Source organism: Perognathus longimembris, chromosome 20, assembly GCF_023159225.1.
Source record: "Perognathus longimembris pacificus isolate PPM17 chromosome 20, ASM2315922v1, whole genome shotgun sequence".
Taxonomy (NCBI): Eukaryota; Metazoa; Chordata; class Mammalia; order Rodentia; family Heteromyidae; genus Perognathus; species Perognathus longimembris.
In genome coordinates, this window is record NC_063180.1 from 19,469,098 (window position 1) to 19,488,355 (window position 19,258).

The window sequence follows — 19,258 nt, forward strand, 5'->3', positions numbered from 1 at the left end:
GAGTTGATGACAACTTAAAAAGGAGGCGACTGCGCACCTGTGAGGGCTTAAGGGGAACGAACACGAACTAAAACGGCTGATGACGACGGAGGGAAGGCGATGAGCACAGGAGGAGAGTACTGACGATTCACATGGGCTACGATCTATAAGAGGAGTGGGCGAAGGAAAGGATGGAGGACGACATAAGAAGGGGGATGCATTGCAAGCGAGGGGTGACGCAAGGGTGGGAGCGGAGGCATCGCACCCTCACATCGCACCGTACCTGTACTTCACGTCGGCCCCTCAGGACCCAGCCAGTACGCACGCAACCTTCCAGGCTGGAGCCCCACCTCCCCAGCCCACCTGTGCGCGTGCGCACTCCAACTCCGACGGCCAGGGGGCGTGGCCTAGGCCTGCGCCCTCCTCATTGGCCGCTTCTCCGCCGTCAGCGCACGCGGGGTGGGGGGTGGGGGGCGCCTCGGAAGTCTGCACGCAGTCACGTGGTATCCTCTCGCTGGTTGGTGGCTGACCGGAAGGCTAGGGCGTTCGCCGGAGCTCAGAGTGACTTCCGGTGCCGGGCGGCACTTCCGGGGCGGGAGGAGGGAAAAGAGGCATCTGACAGTTGGTACGGTCTGGAGGGCGGGCGGCGCGAGTCGGTGCTACTGGGCTGGGTGAGCCACATGAGGCGCGGACCGGGAGAGGAGGGACTGGGCTGGGTGGGATGGGGGGACGGAGGGCGTCCGGGACCCCATAGCCACGGTCCAGGCTCGTAGCGCTTTCTTTCCTTGCGCCTCAGTTTCCTCCCCTGGAAAAAGGGGTGTCAGAATCCGACGGTAGCCCTCGCTTCGTGGGTGACCACGTCGTCACTATGTTGTTTACCATAGGCCCTGAGGCGCGGGAAGGGGCCTTGGGTTTGTAGGCCGGTGGATTTGAGTTCCAAGTTGTAGCCCCGTTGTGTGGCCACGGGTCCCCTGCCTTTCCCTCGCTGAGCCTCAGTTTCCCCGCCTTTGCTGGGAGGGCTGATGGTCCCAGTAGCACAGATTTATTGGGTGGATTCTGAGTTGTTGGGTTGTTGTGTTTTTTTAAGCATAGTAAAAGATAGGTAGGTTTGGGACTATAATAATAGTTCTGACAGGCACTGGTCGCTTAAGCCTGTAATCCTAGCTATCCAGGATGCTGAGATCTGAGGGTCGCGCAATTCGAAGCCAGCCAGAGCAGAAAAGTCCATATGACTCTTACTTCCAATTAACCACAAAAAGCCAGAAGCGGAGCTGTGGCTCAAGTGGTAGAGCATTAGTCTTGAGGGGAAAAAAAGAAAAAAGCTTAGGGACAGCGCCCCCCTCCCCAAGTTCTGAAAGTCAATGGTGTAGCTAAAAATCCCCCCAAAAAGTAGAAGGGAGAAAACTCAGAGATGGCCATAGGAAACATAAAACTGATCCTGGGGCAAATCAACTTCCTGCTTACTTACCCCTTGGCCACATTTGTGGGGTCCTACTAGTTTTTTTTTTTTCTTTTTCTCAAAGATGACTGGTGAATATTCCTGTATTGGACAAGGAAAAATTGCTTTGCCATCTTAATGGGATACTTTGCTTTCCATAAGAAGAAGGAAAACTTAACCTGAAATAGAATGGAAATAGAATAGCCCATTCAATTATAATCAGTCAATGAAAGGTAACTGAAAAGCAAATGATTAATACTATTTGATGATATGTTGTCAGATCTCAGAGACCCCATGAATTGGTGTGTGCGTGCTGGTCTTGGGGCTTGAGCTGGTCTTGGGGCTTGAACTCATGGCCTGAGTGCTGTCCCTGAGCTTTTTCCACTTAAGGCTGTTGCTCTACTACTGAGCAACACCTCCACTTCTGGCTTTTTGTTGGCTAATTGGAGATAAGAGTCTACCGGACTTTTTCTGCCTAAGCTGGCTTTGAGCTGTAATGCTCAAATCTCAGCATCCTGAGTAGTTTAGGATTATACACATGAGCCACCGGTGCTCAGCTCAAGATTTATTTAATTAAGTGCATACTTACCACTTGCTGAATATTGTTCTAAGGGCATTGAAGTTATTTAATTCCTTTTTTGCGGGACAGGGTCTTCTGATATGGAACCCAGGCTGGACTTGAACTTGAGATCCTACTGTTTATTTCATCCTAGTGCTGGGATTACAGTTATGTGTTACCATACCTGGCACTCTTATATTTTTAAGAATAAGTAATCTTAATCATTCTTACTCTATAGTTGAGGGAGATGAGTTCCAAAAAAGTTTAAGCCACTCAGAGCAAGGGTTAGAAAATGTTAAATCATTAGTCAGGATTTGGATCTTGATTAGTGGTAATACTTGGTAAATTATCATTAATCTGGAAAATGTTAATTAAGTGAAGGGGGAGCTGACCTTTTCTTTTCTTTTTTTTTTTTTTTTTGGCCAGTCCTAGGCTGTGAACTCAGGGCCTGAGCACTGTCCCTGGCTTCTTTTTTGCTCAAGGCTAGCACTCTGCCACTTGAGCCACAGCGCCACTTCTGGCCATTTTCTGTATATGTGGTGCTGAGGTATTGAACCCAGGGCCTCATGTATAGGAGGCAAGCACTCTTGCCACTAGGCCATATTCCCAGCCCCTTATTTTTTTCTTTCAATATTTTTATTGTCAAAATGTGATACAGAGGGGTTACAGATTCATATGAAAGGCAGTGAGTACATTTCTTGTTCTACTTGTTACCTCCTCGTTTTATTTTTTGCCAGTCCTGAGGCTTGAACTCTGGGCCTGGGTGCTGTACCTGAGCCTGTTTATGCTCAAGGCTAATGTTCTACTACTCGAGACACAGCACCACTTCCAGCTTTTTCTGATTAGTTTATTGGAGATATGAATCTCATGGACTTTCCTACCTGGGCTGGCTTCAAACCAGTCCTCACATCTCAGCCTCCTAAGTAGCTAGGATTACAGGTGTGAGCCACTGGTGCCTGGTAGAGCTGGCCTTTTAAAGATTGTTATTTTGTTAACTTCATTTATTTAGAAAGTCAGTACTGGGGGCTGGAAATATGGCCTAGTGGTAGAGTGCTTGCTTCCCATACATGAAGCCCTGGGTTTGATTCCCCAGCACCACATGTATAGAAAACGGCCAGAAGCGGCGCTGTGGCTCAAGTGGCAGAGTGCTAGCCTTGAGCAAAGAGAAGCCAGGGACAGTGCTCAGGCCCTGAGTCCAAGGCCCAGGACTGGCAAAACAAAAAAACAAACAGAAAGTCAGTACTGGTGATGAGCTTTTAAGATGGTAAAGAGAGGAAGTTGAACATGGTGACACATACCTGTAATTCTACCACTTGGGAGGCAGACCAGCCTGGGTTCCAGAGTGAGACCTGTCTCAAAAAACAATACACATCGGGGCTGGGAATATGGCCTAGTGATAGAGGGCCTGCCTCATATATATGAAGCCCTGGGTTCAATTCCTCAGCACCACATATATAGAAAAAGCCAGAGGTGGCGCTCTGGCTCAAGTGGTAGAGTACTAGCCTTGAGCAAAAAGAAGCCAGGGACAGTGCTCAGGCTCTAAGTTCAAGCCCAGGACTGGCATAATAATAATAATAATAATAATAATAATAATAATACACAGACAAAACAATAGGGAGAGAAAATTGAGTCCAGTGAAGATTTCTATCATAGTGGGATGGGGGAAATAGCAAGGATTCTGGCAATTATTGCCTTAGGCCTTCCAAAATCAGACCACAGTGCCTGGCTTTCTATCAGCGAGGCACTGGTGGCTCACACCTGTAATCCTAGCTACTCAGGAGGCTGAGATCAGCCACTCTGGGCAGAAAAGCCCCTGTGAGATGTGAGACTCTTATCTCCAATTAACCACTTAAAACCTCAAGTGGTAGAGCCACTAGCCTTGAGCACAAAAAAGCTCAGGCATAGTGCCCAGGCCCTGAATTCCAGTCCCACAGCTGACAAAAAAAAAAGAAGAAAGAAAGAAAAGAAATCTCTTTATCAGCATTAACCATAGCCATTGGACTGACTTGTATTCAAGTCCTGGCCCTGTTACTTGCTGTGTGATGTTGGGCCTACCACCTACTTTCATATACATATATGGGGCTTGAACTCAGAGCCTGGGCACTGTCCCTGAGCTGCTTTTGCTCAAAGCTAGCATTCTTCTACTTGTGCCACAGGACCATTTCTGGCTTTTTCTGAGTATTTTGTTGGAGATGAATCTCTTGGACTTTGCTGCGTGGTCTGGCTTTGAATCCTGATCTCAAATCTCAGCCTCCTGAGTAGCTAGGATTACAGGCATGAGCCACCAGTGGTGGCTCATGTATTTTATTTTATTTTTAAGTTTTGTGTTGTTTTCCTGTTTTGTTCATTTTTTTCTTTTTTTCTCCTCCCTTCCCCCACTCAGGTTCTTTGTGAGAAGACACTGAGATGTGTGTACTTAGTTCCTGGCACATAGTAAACACTCGAAAGGATCTGCTCCATGGGCTTCGGGATCAGGAAGAACTTGTTTTTTAAACCCCGTAAGGTCAGTTGCTTGATGTGACCTTTGGCAGATGACTGGTCCTCACTGAGTCAGATTTTTTTAAATTGATGAAAACAGAGCTAATTACAGTCTTGTTCATTCATGAGGCTACTGTGAGACATCTGCAGGGTGATCAGCTCTGTCCTGGCATGACTAAGCTAATACAGTGAGACCGTGGCTCAATAACATACAACTCTGGGAGAGAGGGAAGGAAGGAGTGGGAGGCTGGGGATGACAGTGGTCTTGCCACGTCCACCCTGCCCGGTCTCAGCGCCTTCAGACATAGAAACCAGTTTAACGTTCATCGCAAGCATCCAGGGTGAGTGACATTTGCATCACCCCACTTTGCAGATGGAGACACTGAGGCCTGACTGGCAAAGTAACTTGTCAAAGCCACAGTATATTAAGTGGCAGAGGCCCTTTGGTTAGGTTCCAGAGCCTTTACATGTAACCATTATGTCATCAAAGTGAGCTGGGGAGCTACGAATCAGAGGCTCATGCCTGTCATCCTAGTTACTCAGGAAGCCGAGATCTGAGGATCACAGTTGGAAGCCAGACTGAGCAGAGAAGTCCATGAGACTTGTATCTAGTTAATCACCCCAAAAGCTGAAAGTAGAGCTGTGGCTCTACCAGTCTTGAGTGAAAGAGCTAAGGGACAATGTCCAGGCCCTGAGTTTAAGCCCTTGGACCAGTAGAAAAAAAAAAAAGGCAAGAGCCCAGAGTGCCTGGTAGAAGTGACGGATGGCTGGGCCAGGTAGAAAGGAGCCAGGGAAAGGAGATGGAGGGAGGGCCAGGGCAGTGTGGCCAGGTGGTCCTGCAGGCTGATAGCATCACATCATCACTTTGCATGTTGCCATTCTTCTCACAGTGCTTCTAAGGCCTTTCTAGCATGTGCTGGTCTTACCCAAATGAAAGTTGGTTTTCTTTCTTCTCTGCCCCCCTCCCTGGCCCCCCATCTTGCCTGCCTCCTCCTGCTCTCTGCTCACTTGCCTCCAGATACATGGGCTCCTCGCTGTCTCTCAGACATGCCAAATGAGCTCCTGGCTCTGGGCATTGCACTCACTGTACCTTCTGGAACACTGCTCCTCCATAAAACCCCCCTGCTGCTCTTTTGCCCTCCTTCAGCAGTCTCTAGGGGTCACTTTCGGGCTTCTTTGATTACCATGTTGAAAATCACAGCCTCCCTCTCCAATCCATCCTGCCAGCTTCTAACACTGCATTGGCTTATTTGCTGTCAGTCTGCCCTCTCACCCGTCCCCCGCCTGCAGGCTGGGCTCCATGGTGGGGTACCCTTGGGATCTCTGGGTGCTTTCACATGGTAGGTGCTCAGGAAGTCTGTTTTTATTTTTACTTCTTGGTGCCAATCTTGGAGCTTCAACTCAGGACCTGGACACTGTCCCTGAGCTTTTTTGCTCAAGGCTACCCCTCCACCCCTTGAGCCACAGCTCCACTTCCAGCTTTTTAGTGGTTCATTGGAGAGAAGGGTCTCACAGACTTTCCTGCCCAGGCTGACTTTGAACCATGATCCTCAGCTCTCAGCCTTTGTGAGTAGCTAGGATGACAGGTGTGAGGCACTGGCACCCTGGGCTGGCTGAGTACACATGGTGGACATGGAGGGCAGAGGGTATCTCCTTTCTGTCCTCCTGTTCCAGCCAGATCCCCTGGGGTATGTGGGACTGGAGCTGCACCTCATCACAGGCAGTAGAGATAAGTCAGAGTCTCCTGCCAGCTGCTCCAGGCTATTCTTGGTTGCTGATCCCCTAGCCCAGGAATGCTCCTCTGCAGGCAGACAGACAGACAGGCACCGGGAGAGGGAGGACACGCTCACAACCCCAGCGACTCATGGTCTCTCTCCCTTCTTTCTCTGCTCCAGGCTTCAGGGAGCAGGGTCAGGGCCAGGGAGAGGATGGTGTCGGTCACTATGGGTGAGTCTAGCCTTCCCTGTGGGGCCCCCTCTCCCCACTAGCCTTGCTGAGGTCCAGCGTTGGCTGAAGGGGCAGGGTGGGGGAGGGAGAGCCAGGTCTCCTTTGGAGCAGCTGTGCTCTGATGACGAAGATAGGGGCGGGGCTGGGGCCTCCTGCCAGGCAACCTACGTCCTTCTGCCCCTTCTCCATGTCTGTGCTCCTCCCTGCCTAGTTTGGCCGTGAAGAACTTGGAGTCCCACCTGGCTTCTCAACCTTGCTTTCCTCACCTGTGAAATGGAGATAATAATTCTGTGTGTTGGGTCTGAGGCGATTATGGCATGTAAAGTCTGTGCACAGCTCTCAACAGATATTAACTATTTATTGCTATGTGACATCCTTAGATTCTTCTTTGCTATATCTACTATCTATCTATCTGTCTATCTAATTGTACTATTTGAGATTGAACCTAGGGCCTTGTATATTACTACGAAAGTGTCTACCTCTAGAACCATGTCCCCAGCTCCTAGACTTTTTTTGTTGTTGTTGGTTGTGGGACTTGAACTCAGGGCCTGAGTGCTATCTCTGAGCTCTTTAATTTGAGGCTAGTGCTCTAACACTTTGAACTACAGCGCCATGTCTGGTTTTCAGGTGGTTAATTGGAGATAAGAGTCTCATAGACTTTCCTTCCCTGGGCTGGCTTTGAAATGTGATTCTCAGATCTTAGCCTCCTGAGTAGCTAGGATTACAGATGTGAGTTACAGGTATGAGCCATTGGCACCTGGCAGCTCCTAGATTCTTAAAACTATTTCTGGATTTCCTAGGGACCAGAGTAGTGGGTAGCTTAGAAAAAAGTTTGAGTGAGGCACTGGTGGCACACCCTTATAATCCTAGCTATTCAGAAGGCTGAGGTCTGAGGATTGCAGTTCAAAGCCAGCCTGGGCAGGAAAATCCTTGAGATTCTTATCTCCTATTAACCAGCAGTGTTAGAAGTGGAGCTGTGGCTGAAGTGGTAAGTGCCAGCCTACCAGCTAAAGGACAGTACCCATGGCCTGAGTTGAGGGACTAGTACCTGTACATACACAAAAACAATTCCCTCTCTGCTCCCATCCTCCCAAAAATAGAAAAGAAAAGAAAAATGGAAAGGGGGAGCTGAGATTCTTTCTTTCAGTCTGGTGAAGGAGGTGCTCAGGAAGAAGTCTCTCACCCTCTCTAGTCCCACAACAGTTCTCCAACACAGCTTTGGCTAGCTGGTCCAAAACCTCCTTGGGAGAGTTGTGGCCACAGCTCTGCTCCTGGACCTTCCATGCCACCCACACACTGTCTGGTCCCTTGTGTGTTCTGTACTCCACTTTGGGCCTCGGTTGGCTGATAAGTAATACCAGATTTCTAATACTCTAAAATAGCATGGGGTAGGCCTGGTAGTGCACACCTGTAACTCCAGCTACTCTGGAAGCAAGGCTACTTGACTCCCAGGTGATCCATTGTGTGCAGAATGAGTAAGCCTGCAGCCTGGCCTGTGATGGGCTTGTAGTTATGGGTCCACTGCTATTGCAGTTTTATTGCTGCTGCTCACTAAGGACAATGGAGAGAATAATGCACCCTGTTCTGTCCACTCCCCCCAGCCACTTCTGAGTGGATCCAGTTCTTTAAGGAAGCCGGCATCCCCCCAGGCCCTGCTGTGAATTATGCTGTGATGTTTGTGGATAACAGGTGAGATGGACAAAGGAACGAAGGGACAAGAGAGCTTGGTGGGGGGGGGGGGGGGATGGAGCTGGCCCATCTACCTTCCCCTTCCATGCAGGATCCAGAAGAGCATGTTGCTGGACCTCAACAAGGAGATCATGAATGAACTGGGCGTGACAGTCGTGGGGGACATCATCGCCATCCTCAAACACGCCAAGGTGGTGCATCGCCAGGTGGGTGCCCTGTGCCAGAGCCAGCAGGAGGCCAGGCAGCAAAGGCAGACCAGCCTGGGGGCTGAGGCTCAATCAGCTATTTGCTGTGTGCCCTGGGCACATCACCTCACCTCTCTGAGGCTATTTTCTCTGTTCAGAGAGCCTGTCTATCGTGAAAGTTGCTTTTGAGTATTAAGTTCACAAGCACAGGCCAAACTTCCTGAAATCTGGGCTCAAGAAATGTTCTCTGTAATTATAATCACTGCTGACTCTTAATTTTCCTCATTCTGATGGTCACCTGCCTCCCTGACCTTCTCTGACCCCAAGCAGGAGTTGTGTTATGGGACTGGGGTGACGGCCTGGCCCTTCCAATCTGGCTTGTCCACTGTTCATAGTGACCCACCTCCCCACACCTCCAAATAGGCTGTTCACATACCCTGCATCGGGTACTAGGGTCTCTACCAGGGAGTCATGTGGCCTGGAGGGAGCTGCTCGCCAAGTAAGTGCCACCTGGAGAGAGATGCTCACTAAACACCTGCAAAGTACTTGGGTGCTGTCTCTGTCCTTTGCACACATGAACCCCTGAACCTTCAGGATCCCCCTGGACCCAGCAGAAGACTTACTCCAGAGTTGAGCACTCAGGACCCTGCTTTATCCCCATACTGTTCCTGATTCCTTCTAGTAGTTTCTTCCAGCCCAGGCACAGGCTTTGAGCTGTCTACCATATGGACAGGATTCCTCAGTAAAGGCTTTCTCAAAGAGGGACATTAGCTCAGTGGAAAGGGCAGTGTACAAAACATTATTTTTTTCCTTTTAAGCTTTTTCTTTATAATTTTTTTGTGGCAAGCATGCTGGGGCTTGAATTCAGGGCTTCACACATGCTAAGCAAGTGCTCTACCACCAAGCTCCTTCCCCAGCCCTGTTTGTTCTTTAAATGGTTACATTTGGGATTACTTTGTGTGTGTATGTGCTGGTCCTTCTGGGGCTTGAACTCAGGTCCTGAGTGCTATCCATGAGCTTTTTCCCTCAAGGCTGGCACTCTGTCACTTGAGCTACAGCTCCACTTCCAATAATTAATTGGAGATAAGAAGCACAAATTTCCCTGCCTGGGTTGGCTTTCAACCATGATTCAAAGTCTTTTTTAATACGTGACAGTTTCATTGTCCTTTCCTGTGTTTCAGTCATCTTGATGGTCTTGTTTATGGGATGGGGACTGAACCCAGGGCCTGGAGATTGCTGGGTAAGCTCTCTAGCACTGGGCTACAATGACAATTTTTTGTTGTTGGTCGTGGTGCCTGAACTCAGGGCCTGGGCACTGTCCCTGAGCTTTTGTGCTCAAGGTTAGCACTCTACTATTTTGAACCATAGCTCCACATCTAGTTTTCTAGTGGTTAATTGGAGATAAGAGTCCCATGGTGGCTCACGCCTGTCATGCTAGCTACTCTGGAGGCTTAGATCTGAGGATCGTGGTTCCAAGCCAACCTGGGCAGGGAGGTTCATGAGACTTTTTTTTTTTTTTTTTGTCAGTCCTGGGGCTTGAATTTAGGGCCTGGGTACTGTCCCTGGGCTTCTTTCACTCAAGGCTAGCACTCTACCACTTGAGCCACAGTTCACTACTTCCTTATGAGACTCTTACCTCCAATTAACCACCAGAAAACCAGAAGTAGAGCTGTAGCTCAAAGCGGTAGAGTGCTAGCTAGCCTTGAGTGAAAGAGCTCAGGGATAATGCCTAGGCCCTGGGTTCAAGTTCTATGACCAAAAAAAAAAAATCTCATGTACTTTCCTGCCTGGACTTGCTCCAAACCACGATCCTCAGATCTCAGCCTCCTGGCTAACTAGGATTTCAAACATGAGCCACCAGCGCCCTGCCCCCTTGACAGTTGGTTGTTTTTTTTTTTTTGCCAGTCCTGGCTTGGACTCAGGGCCTGAGCACTGTTCCTGGCTTCTTTCTGCTCAAGGCTAGCACTCTGCCACTTGAGCCACAGCGCCCCTTGACAGTTTTAAAGTTCTGCTCAGATGTTTCGTGAACCATCTCTTTATTTTGGGGTATGAGATACTTTCTTCTGGTCAGACGCAAGATGGTTCACACCTGTAATCCCTGCCCTCAGGAGGTGGAGGCCAGCCAGGCTGCATAGCAAGTTTGAGGCTGGGCTGGGCTACTCAGTGAGACCCCCTCTCCAAAACCAAAACCAAAACGTCAGTGCTTCTTGTCTGAAGCTGGGGTTCTGACCCTCCAAGTCTTGCTCTGGCTGACCCTGTTCCTATTTTTCACAGGACGTGTGCAAAGCTGCCACCGAGTCAGTGCCCTGCAACTCCAGCCCAGTCTCAGGCGAGCTTCGCCGTGCTGCCTCTAGCGGTGAGTGTCGTCTGTCCAGACCCCCTCTTTCATGGCCCTGGCAGGGACAGGGAAAGCACTTCTGCTTCTATCCTCCTGTGGTTTGCACTGGTAGAAACAAAGCCACCTGAGGCCCTCCTTCCTAGGGGAGACAGTAAGCTGGGCAGCAGGTGGCCATTGTCTGTCATCTGTCTGTCTGTCTCTCTCTTTTTCTCTCTATACTAAAGATTCAACTCAGGGCTTTGGCAAGCACTCTGGCATTTGAGCCATGCCCCCAGTCTGTGTGTTTGTTGTTCTGGGGCTTGAACTCAGGGCCTGGGCACTGTCCCTGGCTTCTTGCTCAAGGCTAGCACTTTACTACTTGAGCCATAGCGCCACTTCTGGCTTTTTCTGTTTATGTGGTGCTGAAGTATCAAACCCAGGGCTTCATGCATCCCAGCCTGACTTTTTTTTATGGTTCATTGAAGATAAGAGTCTCATGGACTTCCTTGCTCAGGCTGACTTTAAACCTCTATCCTCATCTCATATCTCAGCCTCCTGAATAGCTAGAATTATAGGTATGAGTCACTAGCACCTGGCCTTTTTTTTTTTTTTTGCCAGTCCTGGGCCTTGGACTCAGGGCCTGAGCACTGTCCCTGGCTTCTTCCCACTCAAGGCTAGCACTCTGCCACTTGAGCCACAGCGCCACTTCTGGCCATTTTCTGTATATGTGGTGCTGAGGAATCGAACCCAGAGCCTCATGTATACGAGGCAAGCGCTCTTGCCACTAGGCCATATCCCCAGCCCAGCACCTGGCCTTTTTTAAAATCAATTTTTGAGCTTGGGTATCTCACTATGTAGCCCAGGCTAGTCTTGAACTCTTAGCCTCAAATGACCCTCCTGCCTCAGACTCCTAAGTTGCTGGCTTACCACTATGCCTGGCAAAATTGTGGCTATAAACACAAACATTTATTCCTCATGATTTTATGGGTTGGCTGGTCATGTGGGCTCAGAGCCAGCCCAGTGGGTCCCAGTGGTCCCATGAACTACGGTTGGGTGACCAAAGATGGCTCTGTTCACAGGGTAACTTTGTGTCATTTGGGCCAACAGAGGTGATTTGGCCAGGGCCACTTGTTGCGCAGCAGGCTAGCCCAGTATGTGCCACAGCAGTGGTCTCCTAAGGCAGCAGGCCCCAGTGCTCAAAGCCCCTTGCATAGTATTACTTTTTTTTTTTTTTTGCCAGTCCTGGGACTTAGACTCAGGATCTGAGCACTGTCCATGGCTTCTTTTGCTCCAGGCTAGCACTCTACCACCTTCAGCCACGGCGCCACTTCGGGCCTTTTCTGTTTATGTGGTACTGAGGAATCGAACCCAGGGCTTCATGCATGCTAAGCAAGCACTCTACCACTAGGCCACATTCCCAGCCCCCAGTATTTGCTCTTTTTTAATGGCCTAGGGAAGTCACATGGCTGAGCCCCATCCATGTGGGCAAGAGCAACCCAAAAGCATGGATGCTGGGGAGCTGAGCCAAGCAGGGTCCATTTCCACAATGTCCACAGCTGAACCCCAGACAAGGATTTCCCCATGGTGACACAGCTGGAGGGCTTTCCAGACTCCTGCTTACTGTCTCTGTCCCTGAGCTGAGGTTATTGGTTCCAGTCCTTCCTCTGGGAGCACACTAATCAGAGCCTCCCCTTCCTTCTTCACAGCTGCCTCCAGAATGATCACCAACAGCCTGAACCGAGACTCCCCGCCCGGCACTCCCTCCAGGCGGCCAGACACCAGCACCTCCAAGATCTCCGTCACTGTATCCAACAAGATGGCAGCCAAGAGTGCCAAGGCAGCGGGTGAGGAGGCGGGCTGTGGGGAGCAGCTAGGGAATGTAGATGGAGAAGGTGTTTGAGGTAGGGGTCGTGCTCTCCATGTCCTACGTGTGTGGAGTTCATGGGCATGAATCATCTCTGTGAATTTAGCCATCACCTCCGCCCTGAGAGCCTCGTCTTCGTGGTTTCGGGAAGACACAGTTCCCATTGGTGCTTGATGCCCAGGGTCAAAGGTAAAGAATCCATTGTCTCCTTCCAGCAGCCAGAGGGATCCTTGCAGACCTGTGTCTGACCCTCTAGGGGTTCCTTTTAGTCGCGTAATGAGGCCAAACCTTCCCCACAGGGCCCCCAGCCCTCATCTCCAGCATCTCCTCCTCTTGGCCACTGGCTCAGTGTGCCTCACATTCCTCTTGCTCCTCTTCAATGTGGGTCTTTGCCTGGAAACTTCCTCCTGCCTGTATTTCTCCATGGCTGGTCTTTGTTCCTGTGCCTGTGTCTCAATGTAAAAGCTGGGAGCCTCTTTCACCCCTATCTCCAGCATATTCTGGCTGTCTTTGTCAGACTCATCATGATGGCCTGTGGCATATGTAGAAACAGACCTGATGGAGGGCTTCCTCTTTCTGATGCCCAGTCCACTCATACCACGTCATCTGCTGTCATCACCTGCAAGTCTGAGAGAGCCCTACCCCTTCTGGCCTTTTATTAGAGTGCCAAGAACTAGGAAGTTTAATTAGTTCCTAGGGCATTGAAGCAGTGGTCATCTGGGAGGGACTGGTCCTTTCATCCCTTAACACTTTTGAAGGAATTCTTTTTTTCTTGGTGCAGTACTATTGAACTCAGGGCCTGGGCACTGCTCCTTAGCTTTACTCAAGGCTGGTTCTCTACCTCTTGAGCCACAGCTCCACTTCTGGATTTTTGGTGGTCAATTAAAGATAAGAGTCTCATAGAAGGCCAGGCCTGTAATCTTAGCTGCTCAGGAGGCTGAGATCTGAGGATCACTGTTCAAGGCCAGCTCAGGCAAGAAGGACTGTGAGAATCTTAGCTTCACTTAACCACCAGGAAACTGGCAGTAGCAATGTGGCTCAAAGCACTAGCCTTGAGCAAAAGGGCTCGGGGACAGCTCCCAGGCCCTGAGTTTATTAAGCCCTATGACTGAAAAAAAAAAAAAAATAAGAGTCTCACAGACTTTCCTGCTGGATTGGCTTTGAACTGTGATCATCAGATCTCAGCCTCCTGAGTAGGATTATAGGGGTGAGTCACTGACACCCATTCTGGAATTTGTGTGTGTACCAATACCTGGGTTTGAACTCAGAGCCTCTTACTCAGCTTCCTTGCTTATAACTGGCATTCTGCCACTTGAATCATGCCCCCAGTTTGCTATTTTTCTACTTAATTGGAGATGAAATTACAATGAGTTTTCTGCCCTGGGCGTTTTCCACCTGTAGTCCTCCAGGTCTCCTCTTTTTTTTTTTTTTTTTGCCAGTCCTGGGCCTTGGACTCAGGGCCTGAGCACTGTCCCTGGCTTCTTCCCGCTCAAGGCTAGCACTCCGCCACTTGAGCCACAGCGCCGCTTCTGGCCGTTTTCTGTATATGTGGTGCTGGGGAATCGAACCTAGGGCCTCGTGTATCCGAGGCAGGCACTCTTGCCACTAGGCTATACCCCCAGCCCCCTCCAGGTCTCCTCTTGAGTAGGATTATAGGAGTGAGCCACTGTGGCCAGCTTGTTTTGTTTGTTTAATTGAAGTGTAAAACCAGATATGGTGGCACAAATCTGTAATCCTAGCTCTTGAGGATGAAATGCCCCAGGCCAGCCTGGGATAGCAGTTCAAGGATAAATTGGACTCACAAACAAGCATGCCCTTGCTACTACAAAGAAAAGGGCACGGACTGGGAATTTGGCCTAGTGGTAGAGTGCTTGCCTCATATACATGAAGCCCTGGGTTCAATTCCCCAGCACCACATATACAGAAAACAGCCAGAAGTGGCGCTGTGGCTTAAGTGGCAGAGTGCTAGCCTTGAGCAAAAAGAAGCCAGGGACAGTGCTCAGGCCCTGAGTCCAAGCCCCAGGGCTGGGCCGGCCCCCCCCCCCCAAAAAAAAAGGCACCCTTCTGCCTGGCATCTGTAAGGTAGGCTGGAGTAGGGGGTCTATTAAAGAAAAACACATAATTTATAATTTACTTTTTTACTTTGGATAGTCTTTTTTTTTTTCTTTTTTTTCCTGGTACGAGGGATTGACCTAACACTTTGCACTTAACAAGTGCCTAACAGGCAAGTGTTTTGCCACTGAATTACATCCCAGCCCTTGTAATTTACTTTTTCATACCCAAATGGAAATTATTCTACTTGATTCCTTGTTTAAAAGTGAGCATTTGAAAGAGAGAAAGAGGGAGGGAGAGAGAGAGAGAGGAAAGTGGTACCTATGGCGTTCTGGAACCTTCCCACCATCCAGTGGGTTCCCAGTTTAAAGAGATTAGGCTGGACCCTGGTGGGCTGCAGAGAGCCTGGGGTCCCCAGCGCTTCCTGCGACCTCATCCCAGGCCTGGGAGGTGCTGGCTATGCCAGGCAGTAGGATAAGGAGTTCCAGTCAGCCACACGTGGCGATAAAAGGCCGTGGTGTGCCCTCTGCCAGTGCCAGGAGATCGGCCTATCCCAGTGGGTACTGACCCTGTCTGTGTCCCCACTGCAGCTCTGGCCCGCAGGGAGGAGGAGAGCCTGGCTGTTCCTGCCAAGAGGCGCCGGGTCACCGCAGAGATGGAGGGGAAGTACATCATCAACATGCCCAAGGGCACCACCCCCCGCACCCGCAAGATCCTGGAGCAGCAGCAGGCTGCCAAAGGTACTGGCCAGGGGCGCACACAGCACTGTGCGCATGCCTGGGATGCACTGGCTGGCAGTGCAGGTGGCTCTTCCGCCCCTCGTTCCTGAGGATGGGGCATGGAGTCCAGGATGGCTTTCATTTTTGTGCCAGTTCTGGGGCTTAAACTCAGGGCCTCACACTTGTTCACTGCTGGCTCTCTACCCTCTGAGTCACACCTCTGGCTTTTTGCTGGTTAAGCAGACATGGCATTTCGTGGGCTTTATTACCTGGGTGAGTTTTTGAACTGTCTTCCAGGTCTCAGCCTGCAGGGTAGTTAGGATCACAGGAATGAGCCACCAGTGCCCAGGGAGATTTGTGCTTTACTTAGGGAAAGGACTCATGATCAGAGCCTCAGAGGCTGTGACCCCAACATGAAAGAAAGAAGTGGGACTAAGAACCCCCATGCCCATTTCATGAACTTGTACTAAGGTATTAGGAATTTTCAGTATTAATTTGAGTTGATCTTTGCCACAATTGACATTTGCCAGTGAGGAGACAAAGCCTGACCATCCCTGCTGTGGCTAAGGTTACTGGTGTCAGTGCCAAGAGGAACCCAAGCTGTGACCCAAGAGGGGCTCCCAGTGCTCCCTGATAGTTGTATTCTTTTCCCAGGTCTCCATAGAACGTCCGTGTTTGACCGCCTTGGTGCGGAGACCAAGGCAGACACGACCACAGGGAATAAGGTGAGTGGGGCCTGGAGAGGCGACTGCCCCGGACATCTCTGCCCTTGCTCTGCACCTGCCCGGCCCATCTCCCCCACTGGCCAGCCCTGCTTCTCTCCGTTGCTCTGGTGGCTTTCCTGGCTAGCTGATCACCGCCGTATTTCCTTCCAGTGCCTCTCTCCCTGAAGCTACCCCTTTCCTGGGGTTTATCTCAGAGTGCCCACCTTCCCTACGCCAGTCACTGAGTTAGAGGACTCCATGTCCAGCTCCTCCACCATCTTCCCCATCTGGATGGGGCTGTGGCCTCCTGATCAGTCCCTACAGCTGCCACCACTGCAGCAGCGCCTGCTGCACAGGACAGCTGTCCTCCCCCGCAGAGAGCCGAGGCTTTTCTGTGCCTGCCATGAAATCCACACTTCTCGCTGGGGCCCGGAGCCCCTGGCTGCCTGAGTGACCAGGTCACTTAAGCCATTTTGCCTGTTTACTCAAATCAGGGAGGTGCATATGAGGGGGTGTCTTGGGGATGGTAAGTGCAACCTTAGCCTTCACCTTTGAGGGACCCTACAGAGCATTTCCTTTCTCCCAGTCACCAGTGCACACCCTACCTATGTCCCACCTCCCACAGTGTCATGGCAGCCATGGGGAAGCATTAAGGCGATGGGCTGTGGCCTAGTGAGCAGTGAGTGCTCATTAAGTCTGATTTCCCTGGAGGGCCTCTGCTCCCAGCGGAGCAGAGTCATCTCTTTCTTCCTCATCTCCTGCCTCAGCTCTCTGTCCCCACTCCTTGCTGAAAGTACTGCTGTCTGACAGAATCACTGGTGCTGTGTCTAGGGCCATGCCTGTCTCCACACTGGACCATGAGCCCATGAAGGCAGGATAAGGCTGTCCTGACCACCTCTAGGTCCCTGGCCTGCCCAGTGTAGAACGGGGTACAGAGTCAGGCTCAGCAGGTGACCAAAGGGATATTTGTCTCTGTGCTGTCCTGCAGACCTGGCCACTTCTTCCCTCCACGTGGCCACCCTCCTCCCCCATGCCCGCATGGAGCCACTTCATCTGGCCCTCAGAGCTCAGCCTAGCTGGGTCCTTTGTCAGGGAGCCTTTCAAGCTGCCAGGCCAGCTCCCTTGGTCCCCTGTCATGGCCCTCACCACTGTCTCAGTTGTTACCCATGGCTTCCCTGCGTGGAAGAGGAGGTGGCAAGTTGAGTGACTTGGGCCTCTCTGACCTCAGCCCACAGGAGTTTTCAGCCGCCTGGGGGCCACCCCAGAGATGGATGACGATCTGGCCTGGGACAGTGACAATGACAGCAGCAGCTCTGTCTTGCAGTACGCTGGGGTCCTGAAGAAGCTGGGGCGGGGCCCAGTGAAGGCCAGTCCCCAGCCAGCCCTGACGGTCAAAGCCAAGGCCACAAGCTCCAAGGCCACAGTGCCCACCGCCCCAACGCTGCGGCGCCTGGCACTCTCCTCACCCCCCGGGCTTGAGAAGAAGTCGGAGTCCCTGGCCAAAGTCAGCATCATCCACAGACTGGGCAAGGCCGCCCCGGTGCCCGAGGCCCAGGACAGCCAGGTCACCAGCACCAAGAGTAAGTCCTCAGCCAAGGTGAAGGTCACCATTAAGAGGACTCCAGTGGGGCCCCGGGGAAGCAATTCCAGCGAGGGCCTTGGTGCCCAGATGGACCACACGGGCACTGTGAGCGTGTTCAAAAGACTGGGCCACAGGGCCTTCTAGCCCATGTGGGGGGCAGGGGGGCGGGCTCCCCGGTCCCTCCAGTCCTGTCTCTGACCAAATCCTCCTTGCTGATTGTGGACAACATGGCTGTTGAGTGTCCGCGCTGGGCTGAGCCCTCTGCTCTGGGATGGTCCCTGTGGCTGGGCCTTGCCTGCTCTGGGATGGCTCCTCCCTCCTGCCCTCTGCCTTCCCCCTTGGCCTTGGCAAGACCCCGCTTTTCTACTAATCCCCAGCACTCTCCCCTCTCAGCTGCTCCAAACTCCCTGTCCCCAATCCCTGCCCCCGGGGACCTTACCCTAAGGTCCTCTTGTGTCCCCTCCCAGCTGCTGTAGCTTCCCTCTCCCTCTTCACTCTTTCATTTCTCTTCTGTTTTCTGTCCTGGTGGCAAGGCCCGACTCTCCGCTGCGTCCTGCCCGACCCTCCAGCACCTCCGGCCTCTCAGCGACCCCCACGCCGACGCTGGCGTTGAGCCTGTCGAGACTCTTAGCTGTCCCTGGGCTGCCATGGGGGACCTGGGCATGTTTTCCTCTCTCAAAAGTCCTGCCAGGGACTGCTGGGCAAGGGGGCATCAACAGGGGAGGCTGATCGGAGAGAGAAGACAATGGCGGTTTTAATATATTTTTTCGTGACTTCCCATCTGTTTCCCTCCCCTCCTTGGGGGCGAGAGGCAGGTCAGGTTTTCATACCAACACAGTGCTGGGGTTGTGGGGGGGGTACCACTGGCCAAGGAGGGCTTGATTCCCAAAGCCAAGTTCCTGCATACATGGGCCCCTCACCATTCCGTTATACCACCTCCTCCCCCTACAACCAGAGCTGTCACTCTGCCACCCCCCCACACCTGTTTCTGTCACTCTGCCTGTTGTGTCCTTTCTAACTGGGCTCCATTTGTGAGCACCGATTTGTCCATTCTCGTTCCTTGCTCTCAGCAGCCCCTCCTCTGTGCCAGGCCTATCGTAGCTACCACAGTGGGCAAGGCAAGGCGGGCCAGGTCCCCCCTGTGGAACTCTGGCCTCTTTAGCAAGGGAAAGGGTGGCCATGATGATGTGGTCCAGAGAAGCTGGCTAGGGCACTGCAGGGGTGAGGTGGGAGAAGGTTCAGAGGAAGTGACACAAGCAGTTCTGCAAAGTCCAGAACATGCCCAGAGAGGTCTGGGAACAAAGGCCCTGACAAAGGAGCATGAAGAAGGCTGGCCAACAAGGACAGGCCTGCCTTCAGGTCTTTTCAGGCTAGGCTGGTGGACAAAAAGCCCTAATGGCCTAGGACAGCTCTATGTCCAGTGTTTGAGAATTCCCGTCTCAACCAATAAAAGCTGGGTGTGGTGGTGCATGCCTGCAGGATTACAGTCCTGACTGGCCTAGGCATAAGCAAGGAATCCTATTTGAAAAATAACTAAGTCTAAAAGCCTGGAGACATGTCTTAAGTGGTAGAGCACTTGCCTGAAAAGCTTAAGACTTTAAGTTCAAATCCAACTACCTCAAAAAAAAAATCAGGCTGGGCATTGGTGGCTCATGCCTATAATCCTAGCTACTTAGTAGGTTGAGATCTGAGGACTGAGAGTCAACGCCAGTCTGGCCAGGGAAGTGTGTGAAACTCTTATATCC

At 51.4% G+C, this 19,258-nt stretch overlaps 2 protein-coding genes across 9 annotated transcripts in view; one reads left to right on the top strand and one right to left on the bottom strand.

Moving 5' to 3' along the window:
• Pld3 (phospholipase D family member 3) overlaps positions 1 to 396 on the bottom strand; it is a 14,606-nt gene extending 14,210 nt beyond the window's left edge. Inside the window, exon 1 of the mRNA XM_048330020.1 lies at positions 263 to 396. The gene's annotated coding sequence lies outside the window, so the exon portion shown is untranslated. The remainder of the gene's footprint in view (positions 1 to 262) is intronic.
• The window catches only part of C20H19orf47 (chromosome 20 C19orf47 homolog), an 18,795-nt gene extending 504 nt beyond the window's left edge, over positions 1 to 18,291 (top strand). Inside the window, exons 1-12 of one of the 8 annotated variants that reach the window (XM_048330033.1) lie at positions 561 to 650; positions 1,503 to 1,650; positions 4,360 to 4,479; positions 6,350 to 6,401; positions 8,003 to 8,090; positions 8,182 to 8,296; positions 10,550 to 10,631; positions 12,299 to 12,436; positions 15,099 to 15,248; positions 15,882 to 15,952; positions 17,160 to 17,511; positions 18,047 to 18,291. In XM_048330033.1, coding sequence (XP_048185990.1) covers positions 4,435 to 4,479; positions 6,350 to 6,401; positions 8,003 to 8,090; positions 8,182 to 8,296; positions 10,550 to 10,631; positions 12,299 to 12,436; positions 15,099 to 15,248; positions 15,882 to 15,952; positions 17,160 to 17,511; positions 18,047 to 18,126 — 1,173 coding nt within the window. In that variant the 5' untranslated portion in view covers positions 561 to 650; positions 1,503 to 1,650; positions 4,360 to 4,434 and the 3' untranslated portion in view covers positions 18,127 to 18,291. Of the gene's footprint in view, positions 1 to 560; positions 651 to 1,502; positions 1,651 to 4,359; positions 4,480 to 6,116; positions 6,402 to 8,002; positions 8,091 to 8,181; positions 8,297 to 10,549; positions 10,632 to 12,298; positions 12,437 to 15,098; positions 15,249 to 15,881; positions 15,953 to 17,159 lie in introns of those variants that run through there. The other 7 variants (XM_048330026.1, XM_048330028.1, XM_048330030.1 and 4 more) reach the window with 7 other exon arrangements.
• The last annotated feature ends 967 nt before the right edge of the window (positions 18,292 to 19,258 follow it).